This window comes from Rana temporaria, chromosome 2 (assembly GCF_905171775.1).
Source record: "Rana temporaria chromosome 2, aRanTem1.1, whole genome shotgun sequence".
Taxonomy (NCBI): Eukaryota; Metazoa; Chordata; class Amphibia; order Anura; family Ranidae; genus Rana; species Rana temporaria.
This window is the reverse complement of record NC_053490.1, coordinates 362,677,689-362,693,361: the sequence shown is the minus strand read 5'-3', so window position 1 is coordinate 362,693,361 and position 15,673 is coordinate 362,677,689. Positions and strand designations below refer to the sequence as shown.

General features: G+C 43.2%; 1 protein-coding gene across 3 annotated transcripts in view; it reads left to right on the top strand.

Annotated features, from left to right (window-relative positions):
* AMPD2 (adenosine monophosphate deaminase 2) overlaps positions 1-15,673 on the top strand; it is a 368,990-nt gene that overhangs the window by 294,464 nt on the left and 58,853 nt on the right. For all 3 annotated transcript variants that reach the window (XM_040337637.1, XM_040337638.1, XM_040337639.1), the window contains exons 13-14: positions 163-289; positions 8,184-8,347. In XM_040337637.1, the coding sequence (XP_040193571.1) occupies positions 163-289; positions 8,184-8,347 (291 nt within the window). The remainder of the gene's footprint in view (positions 1-162; positions 290-8,183; positions 8,348-15,673) is intronic.

The window sequence follows — 15,673 nt, the reverse complement described above, 5'->3', positions numbered from 1 at the left end:
TGAAAACTCCCTTTACAAAGTGAACATGTTCTATTCCCTTAGCAAATCAACCCTGCCTAATAGGTTGTAGTGAGCTATTCTTCTTTTTAAACCTGTTTTTAGCATCATGTAATGTGTCTTTTTATCATGTAACATTACTTTTCCATTTTGCTCTCCCTTCAGTGATGTGTTTCGAAGTAAAAAGCAGGTTAATAATTTCCAGGAGATTTTGGAGAACATTTTCCTGCCTCTTTTTGAAGTCACTGTGAATCCTGCTAGTCATCCAGAACTGCATCTGTTTTTAGAACATGTGAGTCATGTGGATCCTAAGACTTATCACACAACTCCTCAGCTCATTAGGTTTATAGTTTGATTACAGACTTGTCTGTGTAAATTAATATATTACTTACAAATTTTAATGCAATGTGTCTGAAATCAACTTTATTATTGAAATATTTGAACTAAGTGGTAAATGTCAAGTTACAAATCTGGGGCCCAAAACAGATAAACAACACAAATTGGGTGAGCGGGAAATGATAACCCAGAGGGATCCGTGTGCCATTGAAGATAGTATACAGTAGATGTAAACTGCATTGTCACATGTTATAGTCAGTGTCAATTGACAACCTGGTCTGCAGGTAAATATGGCAAAATCTAAATGCATATGAAATAAAAAATACTTCATATACTAAATAATGTATTTATATTAACTAGGGTTGCACCGGTACCACTTTTTTAAGAGCAAGTACAAGTACCGATACTTTTTTCAAGTACTTGCCGATACCGATTACTGATACTTTTTTTAATGTCATGTGACAGTAGCACTGACGAGCACCGATAGGTGGCACTGACTAGGTGTAAACTGTGTCAGTAGTTTTATTTTATTTATTTTTTACAATTTTATTTTTACAATTTATTTTTGTATTATTTGTTTACAATTGTTATATTTTTGGTTATTTTTACAATGCTTTTCTTTTTTTTTGGGGGGGGGGGGGGTTGACAGTGTCAGTGTTTTTTTATTTAATTTTTTATTATTTTTACAATTTTACTATTTGTTTATTAAAATGTTTCCTTTTTGGTTGGGCTTTGGGGGGCTTTGGTGAGATATCAGGGTTCTAAACAGACCCCTGACATCTTCCCCTTGAGACAGGGAAAGGGACTGAGAACACAGATTCCCCAGTCTCTTTCTCTGTAGCCTCAGCTGAACTAAAGATGAATGGAGAGGGTACAGTTTACAATGCTCAGTTATGAATGGACAGTCAGTGATCACTGACTCTGTGCATTCAGAAAAGGAAGGAGCCGGTAAATTACATATTTACCAGCTCCTTCCTCTGCTCTCCATCCTGACAGATCTGGGACAGGGGGGAGCGGAGGAGGACATGAAGGGGGAGCGGAGGAGGACATGGTGGGGGACCTTGGGAGCATGAAGGAGGACACAGGGGACAGTCAGGGGATGATTGGTGTGGTGGTGGGGGCCGTTACAGAACCGATCTCCCTGTATAGATTTCAATAAAGCAGCTGAAAGCCACAGGAGGGAGAAAGGAGGTGAAGCGGCTGTTAGTTGCTTTATTGAAATCTATATAGGTAGTTTGGTGCACCGATCACCCCCTGACTGCCCAGGTATCGGATTAGGCATCGGAGCATTTGCACGAGTACAAGTACTCGTGCAAATGCTCAGTATTGGCACTGATATCGATACTAGTATTGGTATCGGTGCAACCCTAATATTAACCACATCTATCATATACATCATTTTTTTTTGCAAAAGTTGTCATTCAAGTTGTTGTAGAAAAAACTGCATTAAAGTATTTTTCTTGTATTTGCTGGGAGTTCATTTTTAAGAACTCCCCCAATGATCAAGATTTTCAAAACTGGTGCACATAGAATCTGTGCATAGTAGCCAATCAGATTCTAACTTCTGCTTGTTCAATTAAGCTTTGACAATAAATCCTAGAAGCTAATTGATTACTTTGCACAGCTGCACCAGATTCTGTGTACACCAGTTTTAGTAAAGCTCCCCCATTACTTTTTTAAATAAAGGTGAACTAAATTCATAAAATATGTATCTTAAATGTACAGTAAATAACACAGGCAAAGTATTCATAGACCCTGCATTATATATAGGCTTATACCTTCAAGTGATTGGACACCGGCAAAGCATTCTGGGACACGCCCACTGGGCGCCTTCCCTATAAGAAAAAACTGAACTGTACCAAGAAAAAAGGGGTATATTCCAAAGTACCACAAAGTTGAGCCATAGGGATATACCGTATATTTCGCTCTATAAGACACACCTGACAATAAGACGCACCTAGGTTTTAGAGGAGGAAAACAAGAAAAAATATATTCTTAACTAAATGGTGTACCAAAATATTTACCAGTGCCCATGAAATGCAGCCTGACCTGTGCCAAAGAAATGCAGCCTGACCTGTGCCAAAGAAATGCAGCCCGCCCTGTGCCAAAGAAATGCAGCCCGCCCTGTGCCAATTATTTTGGCCCCCCCTGTGCCAATATTGCAGCCCGACCTGTGCCATTATTGCAGCCTTACCTGTGCCATCGCTCGGGCTGCTCTGTCTTCTCAGCAAGTGTCAGGACATGTCCTGAGGGCTTTGGGTGTCTTTTCTCTGCTCTCTTCCAGCATCCTGCTGTGGATGGCTGGCCTGGCTCCCTGCTGTGGGTCAGTGGGTGGCTGGCATGGTGCACCCTGTTGTGGGTGGCTGGCCTGGCTTCATGCAGTGAGTCAGTGGGTGTGGCTGGCACGATGCACCCTGCTGTGGCTGACAGAGAGGGGTGGGCTGATAGAGACAGGTGGGCTGACTGACAGAGGGGGAGGTGGGCTGGCTGACAGAGAGGGAGTGACTGGCTGACAGGGAGGGGGTGGTTAGCTGACAGAGAGGGGGTGGGGGGGCTGACAGAGAGTGGGTGGAGGGCTGACAGAGGGGGAGGGGGCTGACAGAGGTGGGCTGACTGACGGAGGGGGATGGGGGCACTGATAGGGGGGGCGCAGACAGAGAGGGAGGGGGCACTGACAGAGAGGGGGCACTGACAAAGAGGGGGTGCTGATAGGGGTGGGCTGAAAGAGAGGACAGGTCATAGACAGGTAAATCATGGTCACCCTACAGTATATCTCTGACCGTTGCTGTAATAAGAGGGCTATGTTTTTAAAGTCTTCCCTTCACACTGTAAACTTTTCAAACTCAGTGCTAAAAATGTAAACACTTAAGGGCTCAGTTTCAGGTGGATGACCAGGTATAACATCACACCACTGGTTGCACACTTTACCACCACTTCCGCCTGGAGCCTTTATAAGGTACACTGGCGCTTCCTCCCACCCTTTCTCCACAAAGCTTTGTTGCAGGACAGTCTACACTACGGTTGCTACGTACTTCTTCCAGACATGATTACTCCACATTCTGCATGCTACTCTATGAGTACCCTGCAGGGTAATACCCTCACTTGCCAGCTATTCTTCACATAGAAAGTCTAAGGCCGGGTACAGACGAGCAAACATGTACGATGAAACCGGTCCGTCGGACCGTTTTCACCGTACATGTCTGCCCGGGGATTTCTGTATGGTGGCTGTACTCACCATCATACAGAAATCCACGCGTAAACAATACGCGGGGTGTGTCCGCGACGATGACGCGGCGACATGAGCGGCCCTGCCAGTTCAATGCTTCCACGCATGCGTCGAAGTCATTCGACGCATGCGAGGGATGGCGGGCGCTCGGACATGTACGGTAGGTCTGTACAGATGACCGAACATGTCCGAGCGGGCAGGATTTCAGCGGGCTGTTTTAAAACAAGTCCAGAAATATTTGCCCGCTGGAAAAAGGCCCGGCGGGCAAATGTTTGCTGGAATCCTGCCCGCTCGGGCCTACACACGACCGAACATGTCTGCTGAAACTGGTCCGCGGACCAGTTTCAGCAGACATGTTCGGTCGTGTGTACGGCCCATAAGACCTCTGAAGGCTGTCTTTGCTCCAAGAGGCCCAGCTTTGCAACCAGCTTTCTTTGCAACTTTACTGCAGCTAACTGGATTAGGGCATCGAACAACCATCCTGTGTTCCATGACCGTGATTTTAATGGAACAAATACTTCAATCGTCGTCTGCTCTCCTGTTTGGTGTGGATGCCTAGGAACATGTCATGAGACACATTTCCAGAATGGCTTTAATCTCCATTCACATGTGCAAAATCTTGTGGCTCAGAGTCTGGAGAGCTGAGACTGCCTGCAAAAAACACCTCACATGTATGCTCTTTCAAGGCAGATGTATTTTTGGGAGGAACTTGACCGATTCATTAAAGTGTAACTAAACCCACAACAGTAAAATCTGTGTGTATATTCAGTAAAGCATGCTTGTTATACTCACTGTGGGGTTAATCCTCTGCATTGTGTATAAAGGTTGTGTAAACCTGTTTCCTCTGATTCTCCTCTTCTTTAACTGACTCCAACCCATCTCCTGATAGAACAGAGCTCTACAAGGCAGGCTGCACATACTCAGTTTGGTGTGTATTGTTAGAGAGTTATTATTTTTTTCTTAAAGAGAGTGCATGTGATCAGCACAGGGCCAATCAGCACTGTCCAGACAGAAGATCAGGGAAAAAATTAAAACTCCTACTAGTTTTAAGCAGACAGTGCTAAAAGTCACAAGATTGTTATATAATACTAATGGAAAAAGGTATTATATAGCAGTTTATATTTACTAAAACTATTGAATTTCCATGTTCTGTCTACTGTGGGAGACCAGATATAGTGAATGCAGGGTCCTGGGTTTAGTAACACTTTAGAGATGTAAGGGGGGGGAAGGTTTTACTTCCACAGAGGAAGATTCCAATCTCTTCTGTTCAGGAGCATCTATCTCCTAAAATGCAACACACCTAATTTATCTACCCACAGTGGCCCAGATTCAAGAAGCACTTGCGCCCGCGCAACCATAGGTTGCGCGGCGCAAGGGCTTACTTGCTCCGGTGTAACGAGTGCTCCTGATTCAGGAAACTCGTTACACCGACTGCAGCCTAGGATGTGACAGACATAAGCCTCCTTATGCCTTCACATCCCAGGCTGCATTCTTGCGTTGGCCGCTAGGGGGCGCGGCCATTGTGATCGGCGTATAGTATGCAAATTGCATACTACCACCGATTCACAAAAGTTGCGCGGGCCCTTCTCACGCAAGGTACGGAGTTTCCGTACGGCGCCTTTAGCATAAGGCTGCTCCTGCTAATAGCAGGCGCAGCAAATGCTAAAGTATAGCTGCGCCTCCCGCTCGCGACGTTCAAATTTCACGTCGTTTACGTAAGTGAACCGTGAATGGCGCTGGACGCCATTCACGTTCACTTACAAGGAAATGACGTCCTTGCGACGTCATTTGCCGCAATGCACGTCGGGAAAGTTTCCCGACGGAGCATGCGCTGTTCGCTCGGCGCGGGAGCGCGCCTAATTTAAATGATTCCCGCCCCCGGCGGGATTATTTACATTAGGCAGCCTTGCGCCCGGCTGCTTAGCATATTGCCCGCGCAATTTACGGAGCAACTGCTCCGTGAATCGCGGGCAGAGCGCAATATTTGCGTGGGCGCAGAGAAAAAAATTTGCTCTTTGCCCACGCAAATATTGCGCGATTCTACTTGAATCTGGGCCAAAGTGTTCCCTAAAGCCCATTCCTAACAAATGAAGCACCCTCACTGGGGGGACGCTATTTACCATTTGCCTCTCTCTGATTCAAAGACATCAAAAACCTGTGGGTTCAATTGGTGGTTTAAAAGGTGTAAATGATAGAGTTCAAAACCCTACCCCCTCACTGCTTTCTTCTCTTAACCAAAAACTACCCAAGAAAGGTCAAATTTGCAGAATGTCCCAAACCATCTCTTGTTCCAGGGTTGTGCCATTACCTCCACAAGATTCTATCCAAACCTGTTCATAGTACCAAAGCCCAATGGAGATATTCATCCTGCTCTAGACTTACAATCCTTCAACAAATACTTTCAAATTACAAAATATTGCATGGAATCTGCAATGTAGGTAATTACCCCCCAGAGAAAGGGGAATACCTGACATCCATACTGTACACATCCAAGATGCCTATCTGCTGATTCTCATTTATCCACTTCATCAGCACTTTCTACCAGCCATTTCCAAGTTGTTGCCCTGCCCTTCAGTCTGTCCTCTGCTCCCAGAGTCTTCAAAAAAGTCATAGCACCACTTATTGCCCTGCTTAGAACTTAGGGAATCCAAGTCAGAGGTTATCTAGACAATCTTCTCCTGAGGAATCATCTCCCTTATAGCTGTCTGCAAAAGTCCACAGATGTTTAGATTCAGGTGTTCCAATTTCCAAAAATCTGCTCTCTGATTCTCTCCCAGAATACTTGGTCCTTGACACATCCCAAGCAAAGGTTTTCCTTCCAAAAAAGAAAATTCGGAATATGAGACCTCTCCAACACAACATCTTGTTCACATAAAACAACCATGCTTCTTCTCTCAGGTGGACATTCAGTCTTTTGCGGATGTCGTTTTCAGGCCGCTAGGTTTTTGAAGTTGGGTCTTTGGACCGGTGTGGTTTTTTTCTGACTGTTCTGTTTGCTTAGTTGTTTCCCACCATTCTCATTCATTGTTTGAGTATTTCCGAGGGTCTATGCATACTTTGCCTGTGTCCTGTACTGTGGAAATAAGATAACAGGATATTTGACATACCTTTAAAGGCCACATCTTGAAGCACAGTACAGCACATAGGCCCACCTTCCATTCCATGATTAATCTGCATTGCTTGCCACAAAATTGAGGAGTCAAGAAGTGGAATGAGATTATAGAGGGCATGTCATTAAAAGCTTTGCCAGTGTCAAGTCACCTGAAGGTATGAGCCTTTAATCCATAATCTATGAATAATTTGCCTGTGTCCTGTGCTGTATTCCAAAATATGTAATTTACAGGAAAGTCATAATTTCTCTTATTCAATTTCAACCAATTAAGGATTTTGAACGCAAGAGATATACCCTGAAAACCTTAACAAAGTTTTTATGACACATCTTTTACATCCAGCTTTATTTCCTCTGCCACTGCTCTCCTTGGCACTATTAATAGTCAGGAATTGCATTTGCTCATTTGTTTTGATTGTTATTTTTTTTTGTTCTTATCCACTTGCTGACCAGCTATTGTAGTTAAACAGCTCGTTGGGGCAATGGTCATTCTGAGTGAACATTTTAAAGGTCCACGTTTGTTCAGAGTGTGCAAGCGCCAAGCATGTGCACGATGCCTGTGATTGTTCTGTCATTGGACAGTGCAAATCGCAGGCTAAAGGCACAGACCCAAACTGAGTAGCTTTGTGCCTTGGGATAACTGAGAACCAATCATAGTTATGTAAACATAAAGAGAGAGAGCTGGGAGGAAGTGGCAGAGGACATGTGCAACGCTTTTCAGGTAACATTGCTTCCACAGACCACCAATGAAAGGGGAGCACACTAACCACAAAACAGGCACACTGAGCAGAAAGGGGTACACAGACCAGCAGGAGAACACCCAAAGTACACCCAAGACTAATTCCTAACCACAGAAATCTGCAAGCTATTCTGTACATTACATAAGGGGAGATTTACGAAAACTGGTTTACTCAGAATCGTTTTGTTGTGCATAGTAACCAATACGTTTCTAACTTCAACTTGTTCAATTAGGCTTTGACAATAAAACATAGAAGCTGATTGGTTACTATTCAGAGCTGTGCCAGATTTTGTACCATGCAGGTTTAGTAAATAACCCCCATAGTCCAGACCCTTGCACTCTGCTGCACTGTTGTATGCTACATTGACCTAAACTAAAGCTTAATGTTTTGGGAGATAGTGTTACATAGAGGTTAACAGTTTTGGGTACCTTAGCATTTTTATATATAATTAACGCCTTGCTGATGATATATGCAGCAATTTTGGGGGTGTTTGTACAGTTATTAAATGCCACCAAGAAAACTTTATCTGTATAAACAAATTATATAAAATGTATTTGCGCACACTATTGTATGACTTGAGCTCAGTCAACCCATTACAGCCCTGAAAATTAAAAGTGGTCTGAAAAGTTTCTTTCCTGTAGCATGCTGGTATTGAGGTGGTTGGGTAATGACATATTGGAAATGTATAAATTGCTCTGGTCCATAAGGGGTATACAGATATGAGAGGTGAAGTGGTAAAACACTAATTCTTAACATATTCTTTTATGTTAATCAGGTGGATGGATTTGACAGTGTGGATGATGAATCAAAACCTGAGCATCGTATATTTAATATGGAGAGTCCTCTGCCTGAGAACTGGAGAGATGATGACAACCCACCTTATGCCTATTACTTGTATTACATGTTTGCCAACATGACCGTTCTGAACCACTTGCGCAGGTATATATACAGCTCCAAACTTAAAACAACTGCCCTGTTGATGTTGTTTTTCTCTGCCTTGTACATTTACAGTATACTGTGAATGAATGTATTGTTCAGGGAATCCTAATATCTTTGATGTGTTACTTTATCCCATATAGTGCAATTCAGAGGAGATCGGTGCGCTTCCAAAACCTCAAGTAAAACGTAATCTATATCTGAACTCCAGCCAAATCAGTTTAACGATAGACAGTATCAGAGGACAGCTGAGAGCTAGCTGCAACCATTCTTAAAGGAATGTGTGTGTGTGTGACCCATCAGCAGTGGCGAGAAGTATAGAGTAAAAATGTATAGGGCCCCCTAAACACACTATGGAAGACTGCAGTGTAAGCAAAGCATTACAGAATGACAGAAACATGTATCACCAGGGGCTGCGTGGCGTTCTATAGACTTTCCAGAATTTCCAGAGGATTGTGTTTATTACTCAGCTACATATATCATATATCTAATTATGTTATATCTAGATGTCTTCCCCCTGCATAGAGTTATAATAATAATTTAGTTGTTCAAAGGACACAGGGTCTTCGTCATTACCATGGGTTACAGTATATGCAGATCCCTTTTGGTAACAACACTGGCAAAAAAAAATTTGACCTCTTATCTTTACTGGGGATTTTTTTTATCTCTCTTCTGATGATTCTTTTATCAAGATGCTTCTTCTCTCAAGATTCCTGGCTAAACTGTAGCCATTGTGGCTATTGCTGCAGCTTCCAGATTGATTGACTCTGCTTGGCTTTAGGGCAAAGGACGCTCCCCAGAATGAAGATGGGGGCAGGCCTGTAATGTTGCTGAGGGCACTAGATACTGCTTGGGCTCTCTCTCTGTGGCACATGGTGCATCACATTAAGTTAGCCACAGGGTGCTATACAGGTCTAAGACCGTGTTTTACCAGCAGCAGAGCCCTGTCCCCTTTTTCTTAAAGGGGACAGACCATTGATTTGTGGCCTAAACACATGGCCTGAGATTCTTGTTCCATCAGATACATCATACATCTATGCATCTATGCCCAGACTTCTTATCTTTGCCTTCTGCTACTGCATGAGCAGCTTTGCAGATATGCTTTACCAGGTCCCCAGGATGAGTCTTTTTTCTCTCTTCACATGCATACGATACTTTGGCTTAAAAACTGACCTGCAGAGCGATATGTAAAAAATGCTTAGAACAGTTACCCTTTGAAGGTGAATGCCTGTTTTGCCTCTCCTTGGATAAGTATATCAACTAAATCACAGGGGGTTAAACTACTTTCCTTCCCCAAATATAAAAAGACTTGGCCGTCAATAGTAGGACCTTTTTTATTTTTTTATTTCCTCCCTCTCAGTCCTCCAGTTCCAAATCTAAGACAAGTCTGGTTCCAAGCCCTCTTCCCAGTTATGGGGTACCCACATTTGTTAGAGTGAGGCATTTCCAGGAGCTACAAACTAGACTTTTGAATTGAGGCTCCTTCTCTCATTTGACTCAAAAAAATCTGGTCCATTCTGGGTCTAAAGACTCAACTTTGTCCTGTGAGTTAAGAATTTCCACCTGACCATAGTCCCCAGGACTTTCACCAAGATACTTGCCCTGGTGTCTGCTCTGATCCATTTTTACAGGGATTCTGCTGAAAGACCAGTCCCCCCTATTCCTGTCAGTGAGTATCCAGTGGACACTGCAGACCTTCGGTTGGATCCTCAGCTCACAGAAGTCCTCTCTGGAACCGTCTCACAGATTAGAGTACTTACACCTGTTAGACATAATCTTGTCCAGGATTTTCTTGCCCTGGGACAAATGTCTGTCCCTCAACTCTCTTGCCTGGGCTAGGTTGGAGTCCTAGATGCCCTGTTGGAACAGAAGACTTGGTCATCTGAGGTGCTCATCTTTCCATCAACATTCTACAGGTGATTTGGTTGTCCCCACAATGCTGGACCCCTCAATTGTGAGAGCACCCAACAAGAATCCAGTCAGACAATGCCAACTGCCAAACTCAGCTGAGCGGATGTGTCTGTACAGCTGAAGTGTGTTCACTAATATTTGGCTGCCTGCACACAGCTTAGTGCTAGGACAAAAGTTGAGCACCTTTGTAAATGTAGGCAATTCCATATGCTTCTGTAACGGAACCCCCAAATGGAACAGGGGTTAAATCCGTTCACGATATTCCATTCCACCCAAGACAGCTTATTGACACTCCAACCAACAGGACCCGATCCATCCCATTTCCCAGAATAAGACGAGACACAGCTCTGTGCTTTCTGGTTTCAAAATGAAGACATCTTTAATGGTACACTTAGCTTTCTTATATACAGTACAGCATGTTAAAGTTAATCACAGGAACAATGAACTCCCCACCCACACATGACACCTTGGGGGGCTTCAATCACATTCTTTGAGCTAATTACTAATTGTAACATAATGCATTATCCAGACAGCCTGGCTCCGCATATAGCTTGACAAGTCCCATCTATTATCCATAGAATTCACGGTGTTAGCATCACACAATTAGTTCCCCTCAATCCACATCTTACACAGACTTTCTGTCTCCGACAAAAAGGTATTCACACCTGACCATCAATGGGCTTTAACCTCCCTGGCGGTATGATTCTTTCAGAAAAAAATGCTGAAAGCGGTACCATTATTTGCAAGGAAATTTGGCGTTATATATTGTAGGCCTGTAATTTTTTTTTTTTTTTTAGGAATAACTCACTTAAATCTGACCAAACAAGAGACTAATAGGCATCCCGGGTATGACATTTTTTTTAAAACAAAATGATAAATTATAATATAATAAATAATTATAAATAATTATAACAAATAATAATATAATTCTAATAAAAATTATTCAATAATGTAATCAACTCAAAATCACTGAAATTTGCTCAGTTGCAGAATTGTCGCTGTCATTTTTTTTTTTTATGACGAATTTCCCCACAAATCGCTATCGCACAATTCTGCAAGTGATTGTAATTTATTATCGTTGTTTTCTAGCTGATCTAAAACCATTTTTGACATAAAGGGACACTTTTGGTTGCTATGGACAATATACAGTTTGCAGGGAGAAAGAATCGTTTTTATTATATAAAAGAACATGTAGGGCACTGGGCAGACCACTAGGGACAAGGGGGGTGTGTATTTTTTATATACAGTACTGTAATCTATAAGATTACAGTATACTGTATGTATAGTGTTTGTTTACTTTTTTGAATTTGGCGCCGATCTCCGCTCCCATGCCTCTTAATGTCGCAGGGAACGGAGATCGACGGCACAGGAGGACACTGTGTGAATCGAGCGAGGTCCCGCTCGCTCACACAGCGCGGTGGCATCGCTGGATCCAGGAACAAGGTAAGCCAGCGCGCGCTGCAGGCTCTGCATAGCTACCCCGAGCGTGACTCGGGGATAGCGATTTTAGCACAAAAAATCCACCCCGAATCACGCTCTGGAATACTGCCAGGGGGGTTAAACAGTGTTATCACACAATGGAAAGGTCTTAGGAGCAGACCTGAATTAACACCTCTACAACCTTACACAATGGTTAATGGAATATCTTAGGAGTCTATTGACCTGGTTTGGGTCAACATTAACCAACAACTTGTAATATCTCAGATCCTGCAATATGAGCTATCAGTAATGTCCCCTATCCTGTAATTTAGGATATAATTTCTCAGTCACCCTATGGCCCTATCGGACATAAGGTGACCCTAGACATAAAACTCCTTGGTGACGCCGGTACAGGAGTACCCCTCATCCTTACAAAGTCTCTGTTTGTCCCGGGCCATTCCGTTACAGCTTCATTCACACTAGCACTCCTAAATGCATGAAAAGTGCTCCAGGCAGTATAAACAATATAATATTTTATGCCTCCCAGATACATTTTTCTGTATTTACTTATATGTTTTACTTTAGCTGTGTTTGGTCGCGTATATAGGCGTTTAGTTGTGCTTAGTGACTCTAGTCGGATACTGGATGAACAGAATTCAATTTTCTCTAAATGTAAGAATAGCATAATTGAAAAAAAAATTACATGCATCTAATGTCTTCTAAACGTATATATATGCAGGTTTGACAGTGCCAGTGTGAATGAGGCATTAAACCAAACTGACGGACGTTGACACTAACCACTTAACAACCGCCCTATAGACGAAATACGTCTACAAGGCGGTTGCTTAACTCTGGGAGGGCGTCAATGTACGTCCTCCCAGAATCGCGCTCCCGCGCACCCTGTGCGGCGCGCACATGGGAATGTCCGTGACCGCCGGGTCCTCCAGACCCGGCTGATCACGGTAAATCGCCGCTGATAGCGGCGGTTTACCACGTGATCGCTCCGTCCAATGACGGAGCGATCACTAGTAAACAAACCGGCGTCATGTGATGACGCCGGTTCCTCCCTCTCCTCTCTGTACCGAACGGTACAGTGTGAGAGAGGAGAGGGGAGAGAGCGGAAGCAGCAGCAGCTGCTGCTGCGGGCTGGATCTGTGACACATGCAGTCACAGATCCAGCCATCCATCCCTCCCTGTGCAATACTCTACAATGCCCCCATACTCTGCAATACCCCAAAATACTCTGCAATGCCCCCATACTCTGCAATACTCCACAATGCCCCACAATACCCCACAATACCCTGCAACGTCGTCTATGGGGATTTTTAAGTAGCGAAGTTTAGCGCCATTCCACGAGCGTGTGCAATTTTGAAGGGTGACATGTTGGGTATCTATTTACTCGGCGGAACTTCATCTTTCACATTTATGCAAAAGAATGAAGAAAAAATACTAAATTTGCCAAATTTTATAACAGAAACAAAGAAAAATTATTTTTTTTTACAGAATTTTCAGTCTTTTTTCTCTTATAGCGCAAAAAATTAAAAACCCAACGGTGATTAAATACCACCAAAAGAAAGCTCTATTTGTGTGAAAAATAGGACGAAAATTTCATTTGGGTACAATGTTGTATGACTGAGTAATTGTCATTCAAATTGTGAGAGCACCGAAAGCTGAAAATTGGTCTGGTTATTAAGTGGGTTTACGTGCCCAGTGATCAAGTGGCTAATAACCATTTCACTCCTGGTAATATGCAGTCTTTTCGGAGTATCAAGAAGTATGCTTGTTTGCATTATTATTTAGGCCGTTTTGCAAAGTGTTTTGCTTTGTGTCATCAGGGAGACTCAAGACCTTATAAATAAAGGTTTTGAAGTCAAAATATTCTTCTTATAAAGTTACGATATTTAGAAAACTCCATAAGCACTTCAGGTGGAGTAAATTTGCCATTATTCCTGAAAGAGACCCTGGTGCCAGTCTATTAATTTAAACTTTTCACAGGATTAAACAGCAACGTGACCGTAGAAAAATCCCAAAAATGCCCATTTTGCTGCGCATTCGAAACGCTTTTAAGGCAACTCATTCATTTCAATGGGCAGGGGTGTTTTTGGAGTGCTTTTAACAGCACTCCAAACCCGCCCCAAAGATGCGACTTCTAACATCCATCAAGCGCACCGCCTGAGTGTAAAGACACTCATGCAAATTAATGGGAGGCAGTTTTAAGGTGCCTTTTCAGAGGCTATTTCTAGCGCTAAAATGCCTGAAAAGAACGTCAGTGTGATAGGGGTCTTAATGTGCATTCCGTGTAGCTAAGGCTTGTCATTTACCTGAAAAGCCTGCCTTGCTTAGACATCTGAGGCCCTGTACTCACGACCAAACATGTCTGCTGAAACTGGTCCGCGGACCAGTTTCAGCAGACATGTTTGGCCGTGTGTAGGCCCGAGCGGACCATTTTCGGGCAGATCGGACAGGTTTCCAGCGGACAACTGTTTCCTGGACTTGCTTTAAAACAGTCCGCTGGAAACCTGTCCGCCCGGACATGTACGGTCGTCTGTACAGACCTACCGTACATGTCCTGCCGCCCGCCATCCCTCGCATGCGTCGAATGACTTAGACGCATGCGTGGAAGCATTTTAAAGGCAGGCCGCCCACGTCTCCGCGTCATTGTCGCGGCGACACCGCGTCATCGACACGGCGACACCGCGGAAACGCCACGCGTATTGTTGACGCGCGGACCTCTGTTCGATGGTGTGTACAGCCATCGAACAGAAGTCCCCGGGCAGACATGTCCGATGAAAACGGTCCACGGACCGGTTTCATCGGACATGTCTGCTCGTGAGTACTCGGCCTGAACGTCCTGAGACTGCAGCAGGGTGCTGCCATCTTGGATGTCATGTCAACAGCTCCAACAGACTCAAAATTGTCACTCAAATGAGACACTATAATATTTCACGCTCATCTGCTTCTTAAAGGATTGTGTAAGAAGGCAAAAGGACAGTTGGAGGAGCTGGACCAGCACAGACAGTAATTAGACAATCCCAGAAGAAAATAGGGCTATGACGTGCAACAGGGAAGGAAGCTGTTCTTGGGAATTTACACTTTCTGGAGTGTGAGTTTCCTAGTAAGTTCAGAAGCACATTGCAAGTCAATACAATTGGTTAAGAAAAGTTAAAGATTAAGTTCACTTTTGTGAAATAAAATAATAAATGCACACTTTTTTTGCTGGTAAAAAAAAATGAACATTTATTATTCTTTTTCTTAGGAGCCTTCAAAGCATTGCGCCTTTGATTAGCAAATCGCAGGTGCAATGTCAGGCTCCTGCAGACTTTCAGCACAGCTGTTTGCCTGTACCCCCAATATGGGCAGACAATTACTGAACAGCAGGAAGAATCATTAAACTCATCAGCGCCTACTCAGTTCATTGAGAACTACAAGCCATCTGCAGTGGTGGCAGATGGGACTTGTAGTTCACCCATTCACAGAACTCTGTGAATGTGAAAAACACTACTTGATAAGAAAAATGGGATATTGTGGAGGCAATATGGACTTTCGTGGTACGGTATGAATTACAACGTAAATTTACAAAAATATACATTTATTTTATAAAAACATAGATAATAAAATCAGCCTTAAATACATAAATCCTAGACATTGGATGCTACTATATGTGAAACATCCATTTATCTGACATACAAGGGACTTTAGATATAGATGGTCATTCCGCACCGGATGTACGGATACTAATCTTGCCGTTGTGCACTCAACATGTTTCTGGGTTACCCCCTTCTTCAGGAGTATAAGTCATAAAAAGATCTACAAAAAAAGCATATGAATCAGATATACAATAATAACATCAAAATATATACATAACTAGTGACCAATCTTCATGGTGTATTGTCATGTATTAAAAGTAGAATACTGAGGTATAGACTAATCCCTCTGATAGTAACCCCACAATAAGAATGGATAGGACCCAATGGAAAGATGGAATTTTGAGTAATAAAA